Source organism: Halichoerus grypus, chromosome 13 (assembly GCF_964656455.1).
Source record: "Halichoerus grypus chromosome 13, mHalGry1.hap1.1, whole genome shotgun sequence".
Classification (NCBI taxonomy): Eukaryota; Metazoa; Chordata; class Mammalia; order Carnivora; family Phocidae; genus Halichoerus; species Halichoerus grypus.
The window spans coordinates 21,697,081-21,712,509 of NC_135724.1; the positions used below are offsets into that span (position 1 = coordinate 21,697,081).

The window sequence follows — 15,429 nt, forward strand, 5'->3', positions numbered from 1 at the left end:
CAAGTTTTCCTTAGTCTTGTCTAAACAGATTTCCCCAAGTTTAACTATTATGGAACTTTCAATATTCACTTTATAGTGTAAATGCTTTAAATTATATTTAATGTTCATTAACTCTGAAACTCTTGAGGAAGACCACAGAATTTCTCTTGTTGTATATAAAATGGTATCACTTGAAAAGTCTGTTAGTTCCTGCAGGTTCACATTCAAAGCCAGTCTAAGTGTAAGGACGGACCAAAAAAGGCAAAACAAAAGTGTGATAAAATGCATGATTAAAACTTATGAGCACAAGCTTGAATTTCTTGTGGAATTTTATCTTATGAAGAATTTTTGTTATGGTTAAATCCTTAAAATTAATGAAAAGTATTTGAATAACACTGATAATGAAGTTCTTTCCTCCCCATCTTTTTTTTTTTTTAAGATTTTATTTATTTATTTATTTATTTATTTATTTATTTATTTATTTGAGAGACAGAGAGAGAACTCACAAGTGGGAGGGAGGGGCAGAGGGAGAGGGAGAAGCAGGCTCCCTGCTGAGCAGGGAGCCCGATGTGGGACTCGATCCCAGGACCCTGGGGTCATGACTTGAGCAAAAGGCAGACACTTAACCAACTGAGCCACCCAGGTGCTCCCCCATCCCATCTTTTAAGAAAAAGTAATAAATTACATTTTCCATATAAACCCAGTCCTGTAGGATGAGCTTAACTTTACATTAGAATAGTCAAAGAATATATCAAAGATTTCATTATATCAACATTCATTTTAAAGCCTGGGTAGAATACTTAAAACAGTATTATGATCATTTCCTGAATTAAATCATGCCTTTTATAATAGTTACAGATCATACTAGATATGTGGAAGATCTTTAAAATGTATACCCAGTTACCAAGAGAATTAAATAAAAAACAAGACATAAACACAACTCTATCTATATTTTTAAATTAATAATTCTTCTAATTTACACATTCAACATATAATCTAAAATGAAATTTTTGGAAATAGGGTGATTCATTTATAATGAAAATGTGAATCTAACAACAACAAAGCCAGCAGCTATATGGAAAAATACTTGGTATCCTATACAAAATATAAAATAAAAACAAAAAACCAGAAATAACAAAATACATACACACAGAGACTATACAGAATAGTTACTATTCTTCCTATATTAATAGTTCCTGCAAATCAACAAAATAAAGATAAATATTTTAATAAATGTATAAAGGTAAAAAAGATTGACAGCTAACTCACAAAATATAAAATGCAAATGTCCAGTAAAACTATAAAAATAAATCTAAATTTAATAAGGGTGAAAATTAGAACAAAGAGAGTCCACTTTATAAAATTGTTAGGCAAATATTGGTAGAGAGAAATGTATTCTTTTTTTTATTACTCATTTATTTAAGAGAGAGAGAGCACGAGTGGAGGGGAGAGGCAGAGAGAGAGGGAGAGGCAGAGGGAGAAGCAGACTCCCAACCTAGCAGGGAGCCCAATGCAGGGCTGGATCCCAAGACCCTGGGATCATGACCTGAGCCAAAAGCAGATGCTTAACCCACTGAGCCACCCAGGCGCCCTGAGAGAAATGTATTCTTTTGGAGACAGGCAATTCTTGCACTGCTGGTGTGAGTATAAACATTGTTGTGATACTTTTCCTTAGCATATAAGCAAATAAATGACAAAGATACAGAATAATCATCTCAGTGCTTTTGTTGTTTGTGTGTGCTTTTTTTTTTTTTTTTTAAGATTTCATTTATTTATTTGACAGAGAGAGACACAGTGAGAGAGGGAACACAAGCAGGGGGAGTGGGAGAGGGAGAAGCAGGCTCCCCGCCGAGCAGGGAGCCGGACGTGGGGCTCGATCCCAGGACCCTGGGATCATGACCTGAGCCGAAGGCAGACGCTTAATGACTGAGTCACCCAGGCGCCCCTGTATGTGCTTTTTTAAGTAGAATTTGGAAACAAGACAATGCTTAACAATAAAGAACTGGAGAACATACACATGCTCACAGGAACACACAGAAGAAGATGCTATGGATGTTAATATATGTGCATATATGGATATTCCTACATATATTTCTTGGCTAAGTTACTCAGAAATCATAATTTATGTACAATTGGCTTAGATATCAATGAAGCATCATGTGTCCAAATATTGTGTATTAATTTGATATAAAATTTGACCTCATATATTTGCAATTAGAAGTTTACCCACGATCACTATAAATTCTAGGTAATTCTATAACTGCATTTGCCTTATGATCAGTGGTATACATTACAAAATAATTTCTATATAGTCATTCTGTGTTGCTGTACTTTGATGTTATAAATGTAAAAGTTCTTTGTTTCACCAAAAACTTTCATATAAAATGACTATATTAAATTGCTACCATCTTAAAGACAAGAATGCTACCTCTAAAACCAAAGAATTAAAGTCCTTTTTCTATTCTTAGTTTAATATTTATGGTTTGATCAAAGAACAAACAACTCCATTGTCTCACCCATCACATACATTATTACCCTATCTGAAGATGAAAGCATTTTCTGAATAAACTTTAAAGCCAAAAAGTAAAATGGATAGCATAATACTATTATGGTACAGGTTAGCAGATATAATCAGCATTCCATACCTTTTCATTTCTACTGAATAATTTTTAAAGAGCTTATGACTTTTCCTGTACTCTTTACAAGGTGAAAAGACTTATTCCAGAGGGAAAAATCCAAAGACTGGTAAACAATTGTTTGTTGTTGCTGTTACAGGAAAAAGCAATTGGAATTCAAATGGTAAAGCACTTTCTTTAAATTACATGATTCAAGTGAAACTGACTAAAAAAAAAATCTGGGGTAGATGATAAAATATGTGTTTGAGTACCTACCACATATAATAATTATTAATTTACCAAGGTACGTGGTGACCCTGTCTTTCTGAATAATATGTACCATCCACCCCCCTTAAATTTTTAAAATTAGATTCTTTCTATGTGTTTTCCTTAGATATATTTGATTTTATTGGTTCACCCTCAACATAACATCTACAGTATTTCCATATTAACAAAACAATCTTACCAAGACATTTGAATTTAATGTCAGGAACCCTGTCTGTCATCTCAAATGATATCTGACTTTTCCACTCAAGCGCATATTGTTTATATAATTTCTCTCATTCACGCCTATTGGAATCTCTCATTTGTTATTTAACTCATTTGCTGTTTAACATGTTTGTTAAATAATAATTTTTCATAGATTTCAGTTGTATCATTGGAATAATTAGCCCAAAGAGTGCTGCGTCTAGATTTTAGTCAATGAACAAGTATTCAAACACTGCTTTTAACCCCTTTGCAATTAATCAAAATAAAGTAAGGACATGTATGGAATATTGGGACTTTGCAATTTCATACTAATAAACACAGGAGGCAATTCAAGGATAAGCATTTAAAGTGTCACGGTCATGTATTTTGAAAAGGACAGTGTAAACTAATCTCGAGCCTTTGACTTACCCAAGACTGTGAGTTCTGCAGAGGCACTAATATTCTCATTTTTATATGTAACAATGCAGGTGTAAGTTCCACTATCATCATCTGTCACATTGGAGATAAGCAAGTTGCTTCCACCCAATAAGGAATACTTTTTGGACCTGTAAGACATAGGCATATATAGTTAGAGAGTAGATTAATGTACGGATACATACATGTATACCAGGCAAGGTACTCAGAGGTTTAAATAAACTCCACAAAAGATCAAATTATAAAATTAGAAAAAAACCTCTATTTTGGGGGCCTAGGTAACATCACATTTATTGATCAAAAATTCACTCAAGATAAACCACTCCCACTGGAAGGCTATGTGCAGTGATCAAAGAAATTAAACAGATTAAACTTGGGCCCAAGCTTAGTACTGGAAAGAAACTTACAGATAATCTGGTGCAATTCTCTCATTTTGGATTTGAGGACCACAAGCTCCAGAGAAGTGATTCCCCATAGTGGAAGTCAATGTCTTGTGTCCTGACATCTGATTTAGTACAAAGCCACATTTCATACTGTACCAAGAATGTCTGGCTACATTCAGAGAACATGTTTTGACATGCTAAAGCTGCAACCAGATTTCTCACATGCTTTAATATTCTCAGAAGTATTGTGACATCATACCATACAGTGTTGTTATATAAATAGAGAGGGGAGATGAAATTTAAAGATTTAAGTTATTGTCTGTGAACCTATCTCATCATAGAAAACAAATGTGTTAAAAAGGAGTACACCAGACCTCCAAATCAACAAAATTAATTTCTTAAGTGAAATCCATTTAATCAAAATGTTTCAGGCTAAGTGTTCCATTCTATTAAGAGTTTACTTTCTAACTATGCCTTAATATGAACATCTAATAATTCAAAGCCAGCCATGTTCTCCTTTTGCCTTATCTTAAATAATTGTTATATCTGGAGTGTGAAAGATATAACTGCAGCTGAAAAAATTGCACAGACCCTATAATGACATGCTATATATTACAATTCAGAAAACTTTAATTTCCTGGGGTGCCTGGGTGGCTCAGTCAGTTAAGCATCTGCCTTCGGCTCAAGTCATGATCCCAGGGTCCTGGGATCAAGCCCCACATCGGGTTCTCTGCTCATTGGGGAGCCTGCTTCACCCTCTCCCTCTGCCTGCCACTCTACTTGTGCTCGCTCTCTCTCTCTCTGCCAAATAAATAAATAAAATCTTTAAAAAATAAAAAAGAAAACTTTAATTTCTTAATAAATATTTCACTCTCTATACCACTTCCTTAGGATGAGATCCTCCAAATTATCTTCGCTGAATAGTTTTTGGACAGGGCATTTTCAACAGCAACCCTGGCTTTCTAAATTTCTTTTCTGAATTGATCTCATAGATTTTGACTCTGTTCCCCATCTCTTTATCGCATTAGGTAAATGTCTTTCATATATTGTATAATGTCAAGGAATGCAGGGGAAAAATCAATTATCATCAAAAACTAGTATTTCTAGGTACCTATATCAAATTAGAGAAAGGGAAACAGTGATGTATACTTCACAAAAGTCTTCAATTTGTGATACCTGAGTTGGATGACTTCTTCTCCCCTTAACCAGGTAAAACTCGGGGGAGGATAGCCAGAAACACAACACTCCAGGATGGCATCTTTTCCTTCAATGGTTACCACATTGGACGGTCTTTGCAGAAAATATAGCTGCCTATGCAGCCCTGGGTCTGTGGAAAGAAAACACAGGATCACATCTTTTATGAAAAACACTGTAAAGATAAATTATGTAGCTTGAACCATTTTTCTCCTTAATAAGACACTCTGATAGAGAAGAAGAAAAACTGGAAATTACGAGTGAAACTTATAAACTAGACTCCTAAATGGTTTTTCCATCCCTAGTTTCTAGGATCATGATAGAATATTCTTAGCTGTTGATGACATCATGGTATAAGGCAACAGACAGAAGCTTGAGCTGACAAGCAATTGTGTGGGCTGCAGGACTTGTGGACTTCTCATTATAGAACAAGACAACATGATGAGTAATTTCTCTAAACATTATCTCCTGTAACTTTCTTAAAGATTTTATTTATTTGACAGTGAGAGATACAGCGAGAGAGGGAACACAAGCAGGGGGAGTGGGAGAGGAAGAAGCAGGCTTTCCAAGGAGCAGGGAGCCCAATGTGGGGCTCGATCCCAGGACCCCAGGATCATGACCTGAGCCGAAGGCAGACACTTAACGACTGAGCCACCCAGGCGCCCCTCTCCTGTAACTTTCTGATATGTTCAATTTGTCTGCCACTAATATCTATTCGACTTCCTTCTGCTTTGTCTATTGCTTCTGTGGCTGTTAGAACTGTGTTAAATAACAACATACAAGTATTGAGAAGGTAGAATGTAGAAGGTACTGAAAAAAAGTATCTGCTGTCTTCAAAAATAGACCTTACATTAAATTTTGTTTTATATAATAGTAAGTTAGGCTGTTTCTAAGCCTTCTGTTTATTTTAAATTTTTAACAACATTCCAAAGAGTTTGCCCCTAGAGCTGAGACTATGTAGATGAAGAGCTCCTGTATCCTCCTACCTCACTCAATGCATTTTCTAGTTCTATGGAACCAACATTATTCATTTTACTTCTTTCTTTTTTTCTTTCTTTCTTTCTTTTTCTTCCTTCCTTCCTTCCTTCTTTCTTTTTCTTCCTTCCTTCCTTCCTTCCTTCCTTCCTTCCTTCCTTCCTTCCTTCCTTCCTTCCTTCCTTTCTTTCACAGAGAAAGAGAGAACAAGTGAGGGGAGGGGGCAGAGGAAGAGAGAAAATCCCAAGCAGGCTCCATGCTCAGTGCAGAGCCTAACACGGGGCTCCATCTCAGGATCCTGAGATCAAGACCAGAGCCGAAATCAAGAGTTGGATGCTTAACTGACTAAGCCACCCAGGTGCCCCAACATTATTCATTTTTACTAGCAGGTAACTAAAACAGTGTCTTTTCAACCTAAAGACTCATTCCATTCACCTTAGAACTAAGTTTGTTCCAAAGTTGCTAAAATTGTATCAGGTGGAATAAGCAAAAAGAATTATAAAATCCTGGTGCAACATCAAGAGAAAACTCTGTGAGACTTAAGAGCTTCTCCTCCACCCCCCCACATATATTTCACTCCTAAAGCCTGGGACACACCAACACCAGTCTATGGTTAGGATATCCCAGCCATGGTGATACCCTCTGACCCGCTTGCTCACTAAACTTCTATCACTCAAAGTTCATTTAAGATAAGATGGGGCGCCTGGGTGGCTCAGTTGTTAAGCATCTGCCTTCGGCTCAGGTCGTGATCCCAGGGTCCTGGGATCGAGCCCCGCATCGGGCTCCCTGCTCAGCGGGAAGCCTGCTTCTCCCTCTCCCACTCCCCCTGCTTGTGTTCCTGCTCTTGCTGTCTCTCTCTCTCTCTGTCAAAATAAATAATAAAAAAAAAATCTTAAAAAAAAAAAGATAAGATGCTATATTTCCACATCCCTATTAAAATCTGCATCCCTCTATGAAGGTTTAATTTGACTATTTTCAACTTAATGCATTAAATAGAATTAACATGTAACCTGCCATTTTTTCAAACGCAAAGCACAATTTTGAAGCGAAGAAAATGAGGCCATGAAATCTTAAAAACTAGTATTAGGGTGGATGGAGAATTGCCAAGGAAAATTAGATCCAACTGTGTCATAGTGTGAGCCATAGAGGAGCAGAGAGGAAGTGAGGTAGGAGATCTGGGACACATTTTAACACTGCTGTTAATCTTCCTTGGCCTGACCCAACTCTACACAGCTAGACCCTAGGTTAATAAAAAAAATACCAATTCTCCTGTTAATGGTTGGAATGGTAATTGTCATCTAAAGTACTTTGTGTGGAGAAAGACAAATTCACACTTTCTCAGTCTTCTCACATCTCTTTCTGGTTGTTACAGCAACAAAAATAAATAGTCTTTGCAATGAAAATATTGAAAGAATTTTTGAAATGTGTTAATCCTTATTGTCCTTAAATGTCTCAAAACTTTTAAAAAAATTGCTGGTGGTAGGTGTCATTTCCCTTTTTGAAAGTGACTTTTCAAATCAAATGAGAATAGTTTGAAAGATAATGTTGCTTAACAATAAATTTCCTGAAATGGACAGTTCCCAAAATGTACATTTACAAATAGCTATCTTCATAACGGGGTCTTATCTATTTGAATGCTTTACTTCTTTACTTCCACCACCTGTTCCTCAGCAGAAATGCTTCAATTGCATATATTGCATAATACTATACTACTTATAGTATATACCATACTATTTATAGCATATACTATACTATATGTACACACACACACACACACACACCCACACTATAATAATATCCTCCACAGCATCAAGTAAGATCTACTTCATATGATCTTATGGCTAGAAGGAAATTAACCTGGTGCCTATGTGCAATAGTATATATTTATCCATAAAAGATCCAATAATTCAACTCAACAATTACACTTTCTTTTATTAGAAAACAAAATCAACCAACACAAAATGTTTTTGCTTATTTTTTAATTTTAATTTACTAAAAAAATTGAAGAGTAGGGAGTTTCCATAGACCAGGTCCCCATCCCCTGACATTGTTTCCCCTATTATTAACAACTTACATGAAGGTGGTACATTTGTTACAATTAATTAAGTGATATTGATACATTATTAAAAACTAAAGTCAATAGTATACATTAGGTTCACTCTTTGTGTTGTATAGTTGCATGGGTTTGGAAAAATGCATAATGTCATGTGTTTAGCATTACAGTATCATATAGTTTCACCACCCTTAAAATCCCCTAAGCTTTACCTATTCATCACTCGCCTACCACGCCTAACTCAAACCCTAGGAAATTACTGGTTTCTCTACTATTTCTATAGTTGTACCTTTTCCTATAGTTGGAAATATAGGATATTCTATAGGAATATCCTACAGTTGGAATTATACAGTTTATAGTCTTCTGATAATTGATTTATCTCACTTAGTAATATGCATTCAGGATCCCTCTATGTCTTTGGGGGGTTCAATTGTTCATTTGCTCTTCTTGCTGGATAGTATTCCCTTATATGGATGTACCACAGTTTGTTTATCCATTCACCTATGGAAGGATACCTTGATTGCTTGGTGATTATGAACGGATCTGCTATAAATGTCCATGTGCAGATTTTTGTCTGGTCATAACTTTTCAACTCAATTGGGTAAGTACCTTGAAGAGTGATTGCTATACTGTATGGTAAAACTATTTACCTTTGTAAGAAACTCCCAAACTGTCTTCCAAAGTACCTCTGAAATTTTGCATTCCTAAGAGCAATGAATGTCCTGTTAACTCCTCATCCTCCTAAGCATTTGGTATGGTCATTTTTTGGATTTTAGCCATTTTAATAGGTGTCTAGCATTATAATTGTTCTAACTAGCAATTCCACAATGACATATAATCTTGAGCATATTTCATATGCTTGGTTTCCATCTTTTAGATCCTTTTCAACAAGGTGTCTGTTCAGATATTTGCCTATTTTTTAATTGATTTGTTTGTTTTCTTATCATTGAGTTTCTGGTGCTTGTATATTTTGGATACAAGTCCTTTATCAGATGTGTGTTTTGCAAATATTTTCTGTCTGTGGTTTGTTTTTACTTTCTTTTAACACTGTCTTGTAGAGCAAAAATTATTAATATCACAACTTGACAATTTGTCCTTTCATGGATTATTTTATAGGTCTAAAATTTCATTGTCAAACCTAAGATCACCTAGATTTTCTCCTCTGTTATCTTCTAGGAGTTTTTATAGTTTTATGTTTTACTTTTAGGTCTATGATCCATTTTGAGTTAATTTTTTTAGAAAAAGGTATAAGGTCTGTGACTAGAGGTTTGTTTGTTTGTTTGGTAGGTTGGGTTTTGTGGGTTTTTTTTTTTTTTTTTTTGCATATGAATGTCCAAATGTTCCATCACCATTTGTTGAAAAGACTATCCTTTCTCCATTGACTTGATTTTGTTCCTTTGTGAAAGATCAGTTGACTGTTTGTGTGGGTCTATTTCTGGTTGCTCTATTTTGTTCCATCACTCTGTTTGCCTATTATTTTGCCAATATCACACCATTTTGACTATTTAGCTTTATAATGAGTTTTGATGTCAGGCAGTGTGCATCCTCTGACTTTCTTCTTTGGTATTGTTCTCACTATTCTAGGTCTCCTGTCTTTCCATAAAAACTTTTAAATCAATTTATGAGGATACACAAAATAACTTTAACTCACTGGGATTTTGTCTTTATCTTAAAATATCAGTAGTTCAGGCATCACTGGGCTCATATTGCCACAGAATAACCATCTGCTATTACTTTTTTAGACAGAGCATATATATTCCAGATGACTTCAATCTCTGCCTGGCCCATTTCAGTTATGTTTATGATCTTTGTAGCTTCATTGGAGGCATTAGTGTTTGTGACCTGATGATAGGTATAAAAATATCAGCTATTGCCAGAGAAATTTGGTTTTCTTTCTCCAAAGATAATTCTCTATAAATATGTAACCTCATAAATTCTAAGATTATGGAAGTTCCCAAAAAAGCTAATAGAAATTTTCTTTAATAGTAAGTAGTTCATATGTTTCATAACATTGTGATGGATTAAATATGATCACAAACTGTTTCAGTTCCTCCAATCCAGAACGGAGGGTCTAGTTCCACATGATTTAAATCTTGCCTGGCCCTGTGTTGTGCTTTGACCAATAGATTATGGTGCGGGTCATACTGTATGAGCTCTGGAGTCGAGGCCTCAAGAGGTCTTATAGTTTCTGCCATGAATCTTTCTGAGACTAGCATCTTAGTCTAGCTACCTGAAGAAGGCACATGGAGGATAACTGAGTCCCCCAAGCCAAAAACCAGCACCAACTGACAGACATGTGATTGAGGCCATCTTGAACCTTCCACTTCAGCCAAATATACACAAGGGAGCCAAAGTGAAACCAGCAGAGGAACTGCTGAGATACACTGCAGGATTATAAGAGATAATAAATTATTTCAAGTCACTAAATTTTACAGTGCTTTGTTATGTAGCAATAAATATTTGTCTTATTTTTCTTCCTTAAAATGTGATTTTTTTAAAGAAGAGTGTCAAGAAAGTAGATTTAGGTTTTAAAAGAGGGAGGATGGAGATACAATTGCCAAGGTTATCTTTGTGTGACAGAATCATGAGTGGTTTTTATTTACATCTTTGGATTTTTCTCTATTTTCAAAGGTTTTTTTAAGAACACATATTTTTACAGTAGAGATTTGTGTTAAATTCTAGTGTTGCAAGGTGGAGGATAATTATACAAGGAACAAAGAAATTATAAAAGTCAATGATTAAAACACAAGGCATATATTTAAAAACAGATGAAAGGTTTCTCTCTAGGCTCTAAAATGGTATAGGTGGAAAAGCCCTGGAAAGAGTAAACTTGAAATTTTAGGTCATGACTTTTGTTGACTAAATTGATTTAATGGGACTATGATGGAATTAGGAAATATCCATAAAAATCGTTTTTGTTCTTGCTATATGGGCATTGACTATTCAGATCCAAATGAAATTGTTCAGCTAATAGGCTGAACATGGCAATTTTTTCCAGTTAATTAATGACTATGATTTCATCACAGGAAATGGCATCAGATTACCAGTTTGTAATACTGGATTTCATAAACTGGGTGGTAGGTATACAAATGGTCATTTTATGTTTATTCTTTGAACTGCACATATGTTGTATATGCTTTTATGTATGTGCTATATGTTTTAAAATAAAAATGAGATGAAAATGAAAGGGTAGACTTGAGAAAACATATTTGGCAATAGCTTTAAAATCAAACCAGCAAAAATGGATTGTTTTTCCTCTGTCATTTTATTAAAAACCAAAAAAAATAAGCAGACCTCTTTCATATGATGCTCACGGAAGTGAATACAAAAAATTATGCAAACAATTTTTCTAAATTGATAACAAGCAGTCTGATTTGCTTAGACTAAGAGCCAGTTTAGCTTCTTCCTGTTGGGGGTGGGGGTGGGGAATATTGGTATGATTCTCCATCTGACCTGATCTCATTGTCATCCTGGTGGCAAAAGAGTTAATCTCCTCAGAGAGCAAGAGGGTAGTATGTAACTAGAGGGAAAAGAGTCCTTATAGGAATACTGATCTCTGACATACACAGATTGCATTTCAAGTGTAAAAACACCTTATGGCAACATGTTGCCTTTATTTATGCTTTCCTTCCTGCCTGCCTTCCTTCCTTCATTCCTTCCTTCCTCCCTTTCTAATTTTTTAAATGGAAAATTTGGTCTATTTAGCTTAATCTGTTATCTGAGTTGGAAAGGACTAATCTACAATCATTAGGAAAATGAATGATGATACAGACAATGGATCTCACAACTGTTTGGTTTCAGGAAACAATGTGCTCTTAAAAACTATCAAGGACCCCAAAGAACTTTTGTTTATGTAGGTTATAGCTATAAATATTTACCATATTGAAAGTCAAAATTGAGACTTTTAAAAAATATTTATTAAATTTTTATTTATAACTTATCATCATATTTGTATTTTTAAACTGCATTTTTCAAAATAAAAATATTAGAAGAGGGGTAGTACATCACATTTTTATAATTTTTTAAAAGATTTTGTTTTTAAGCAATCTCTACACCCAACATGGGGCTTGAACTCACAACCCCAAGATCAAGAGTTGCTTCTACTGACTGAGCCAGCCAGGCACCTGAGTTTTGTGAATTTTTTTAACGAGTGGTTTAATCAACAATAACTAGACTATAGTGTTACTTTCTGTATTCACTTTGTTCTCATATGTTGATTTGGTTGCGTTATATGAAAATGATCTGATGTCAAACAAATACGTAGTTGGAAAAGGAAGGTGTATTTTAATAGCCTTTTCAAATAATTGTAGACTTTATCCTTTAACACTATACCAATAAGTAGTTTCTTGAAAGTTAGCTGCAATGTGGAATCTGACCCCATATTGATAAACATTTTGCACTGTTATATAAAAATCTGTTGGTCTATCTTGCATTTTGAATAGATCTTTTTACCCATGCATGATACTATCCCATCAATCTGCCATCATTTGGGATGGCACGGGGAATTAGACAGATCTTCCCAATGTTGACACATTTCATTATATAGTATCAAAAAATCCCATTTGTTACTATCACCACCAATCCCATCAGAAAGGCCTTCTAATGTCGTGATGTTGTCAAGCTCCTAGTGTCAGATACAAGTTTTCCAAATTTCTAATTTTTACTTAAAAGCCTCAATTTCATCCTTGGCAGCAGATACTGTTTTCCTTAAATTGACTGCCTCACTTTGTTCATTTTTGAGAAAATGTCTAACTAGTACCCAAGTCTGAATAGCTCCAGTTTTTGTGCTGATTGCCCTTTCAAGTAAAAATGGTGTTTCATAAAAAAAAAAAAAAAAAAAAAAAAAAGGAGCTAATTCAGCTTGAAATCAAATGATCGCAAAAATCAAAAACTAATGTACTTAGACATCCTTCATATGTATTTCCTCTTTTGATATTCAGAATACTAAAAAATATATGAATTTAAGGATTGAGAATTAATAAAATTAATAATTTTATTGCTTCATGAAAGGTATTCTTAGTCAACATGGTGAAACAATACAAAAAAAATTGTATTATCATTAAAATAGGTTTGACCCTGCAGATCCCCTAAAAGCATCTTGAGAAACACTAAGAGTCCCTAGACCAGTCTTTGAGAACTGATGTAGATAGTTTAAACAAATTAGTCCATCTTCTGAGACATTCAAGAAGCCCATTTCCTTTCAACATGGGAATAGGTTTGCATCCTTGAAGTAGTAATTGATAAAGTAGGGGAGCCTAGGTGGCTCAGTCGGTTAAGTCGGTTAAGTGTCTGACTCTTGGTCTCAGCTCAGGTCTTGATCTCAGGGTCATGAGTTCAAGCCCTGCATTGGGTTCCATGCTGGGCATGGAGCCTACTTAAAAAAAAAAAAAAAGTGAATGTCATTCTTCCTCTTTCTTCTTCTTCTTCTTCTTATCGCTATTATTATCATTACTTTCATTTGTGAAGGCAGTGAAAAACTTAAGTATTTTCAGTCGCTTTCTTTCAGCAATAGATTATTAAAAGTCAAGAAGGATCTTGGATCATATAACCTGACACATTTACCTACAGTTCACATATTTAGAAATAAGAACTCAACTGTTTTCAGGGCCCAATTACCCAAAGAGTCATGGAGAAGGCACACTGTAAAAGGAGAGAGAATTTTCTATTTTAGGGCATTTCAATTAAAAAAAACTTTCTATTAGATGTCACAGTGGCCAGATTAACTGAGTCTATGAGGCCAACTAGAAGCTAAATTTGACTCTGCATTCCCAGGTTTTCCCAAATATGTCAAGACCACATGATTTTGTCTTACCTCATCATAGATAACCAGATTCACTACATATATTATCCAACATTGGGTACATTTTAGAGTGAAAGGTAACTCTCTTTATAATTATTCTAGGACATTAGATGTGCCTGGCACTATCCCGTGCATAGTGGAATGCATGCTCACCCTGTGATGACAATGACTTTCTTTTCATGGGGCCATTTTCCTCAGTTACTGTTTATGAATCTCAACACTGAACTTGCATGGCTGAATCTAAAGAATAACTGAGGCAGAGACAAATTTAATTATGGACTGTTGGCATCTGTGTCAGCAAAAAAACAAAAACAAAAACAAAAACAGTTTTCACAATTTAATAACTATCTTCCTCAAAATAACCAGTACTTGCTTTTAATTTTTATGCTTTCTGAATGCAAAACCTTTTTTTTTCTTGTTGTATACTCTTTGGTTTTCTTTATTAAAAGACTGCCTCAATGGAATATCAAACACTTTTCCAATTGGAAATGAAAGGACACTGCAGGCTACGGTGGGATATTCTCTTTGATTTCTTCCCAGGCTTAAGAGTTACAAATTAATTTAACTTCACAGAGCGAGTTTCCTGTCTGCATCCTCAGTTTCTTTCTTTTTTTTTTTTAAAGATTTTATTTATTTGACAGAGAGAGATACAGCGAGAGAGGGAACACAAGCAGGGGGAGTGGGAGAGGGAGAAGCAGGCTTCCCGCGGAGCAGGGAGCCCGACGCGGGGCTCGATCCCAGGACCCTGGGATCATGACCTGAGCCGAAGGCAGATGCTTAACAACTGAGCCACCCAGGCGCCCCTGCATCCTCAGTTTCAAGCTAACCTATTGTTCACCTGCTGGCTCCTTAGCCATCCCCCGTCTAGTTCTGTTTCAGGAAATTCAGCAGGTACCCTGTGTCTTCAAACACAAGCAGGTATAATAATATGTGCTCTGAGTGAAAAATTCCATCAAACTCCTTCTAACTCTGTGTTTAGAGTGTCTTTTATTAAAAACCAGCCTAATCCAGACTGATCACAGGAATCAAAATATATTTAATAAAAATAGAAAAAAAACCTCCATCTGGCTGAAAGCCAAGGAGCTTTGAACAGAGAAGAAGAGAACCATTTCTCAGGAGCTAGTAGTCATCACTCCATGATTCTATTACTTCCCTTCCTCATTTACACCAATTCAGTACTAAAAATGACATTCCTTCTCTGTAAATATTCCTACATCTGTTCATATTTCCTCTTTCTTTCTCCATGTACACACACATACTGATATTTGTAGATAGAGTTTGGAAGAAGAAAGCGGAGTGTCTATTCTTATCATTGGCATATGGCTATATCCCTTCTGTCTCACAGGCAAATTTTGAGTCTACCAGTTTCATTTTGTGGCAGGGTTGAAGGAAGTGGTTTTTCATTTATAGAATGATTTTTTTTTTTTTTTTGGTAATTTTACAGCCGACAGTAGAGTCCCAGAAAACAAATTCTGTCATTATGATGTGTCAAAGTTAGTTTAGGGAACCCAGAAATCTTCATAATTT

At 35.3% G+C, this 15,429-nt stretch overlaps 1 protein-coding gene across 2 annotated transcripts in view; it reads right to left on the reverse strand.

Moving 5' to 3' along the window:
- The window catches only part of DCC (DCC netrin 1 receptor), a 1,153,179-nt gene that overhangs the window by 592,571 nt on the left and 545,179 nt on the right, over positions 1-15,429 (reverse strand). For both annotated transcript variants that reach the window (XM_078060292.1, XM_078060291.1), the window contains exons 4-5: positions 5,057-5,207; positions 3,492-3,628 (exon numbers count right to left, since the gene is read on the reverse strand). In XM_078060292.1, coding sequence (XP_077916418.1) covers positions 3,492-3,628; positions 5,057-5,207 — 288 coding nt within the window. The remainder of the gene's footprint in view (positions 1-3,491; positions 3,629-5,056; positions 5,208-15,429) is intronic.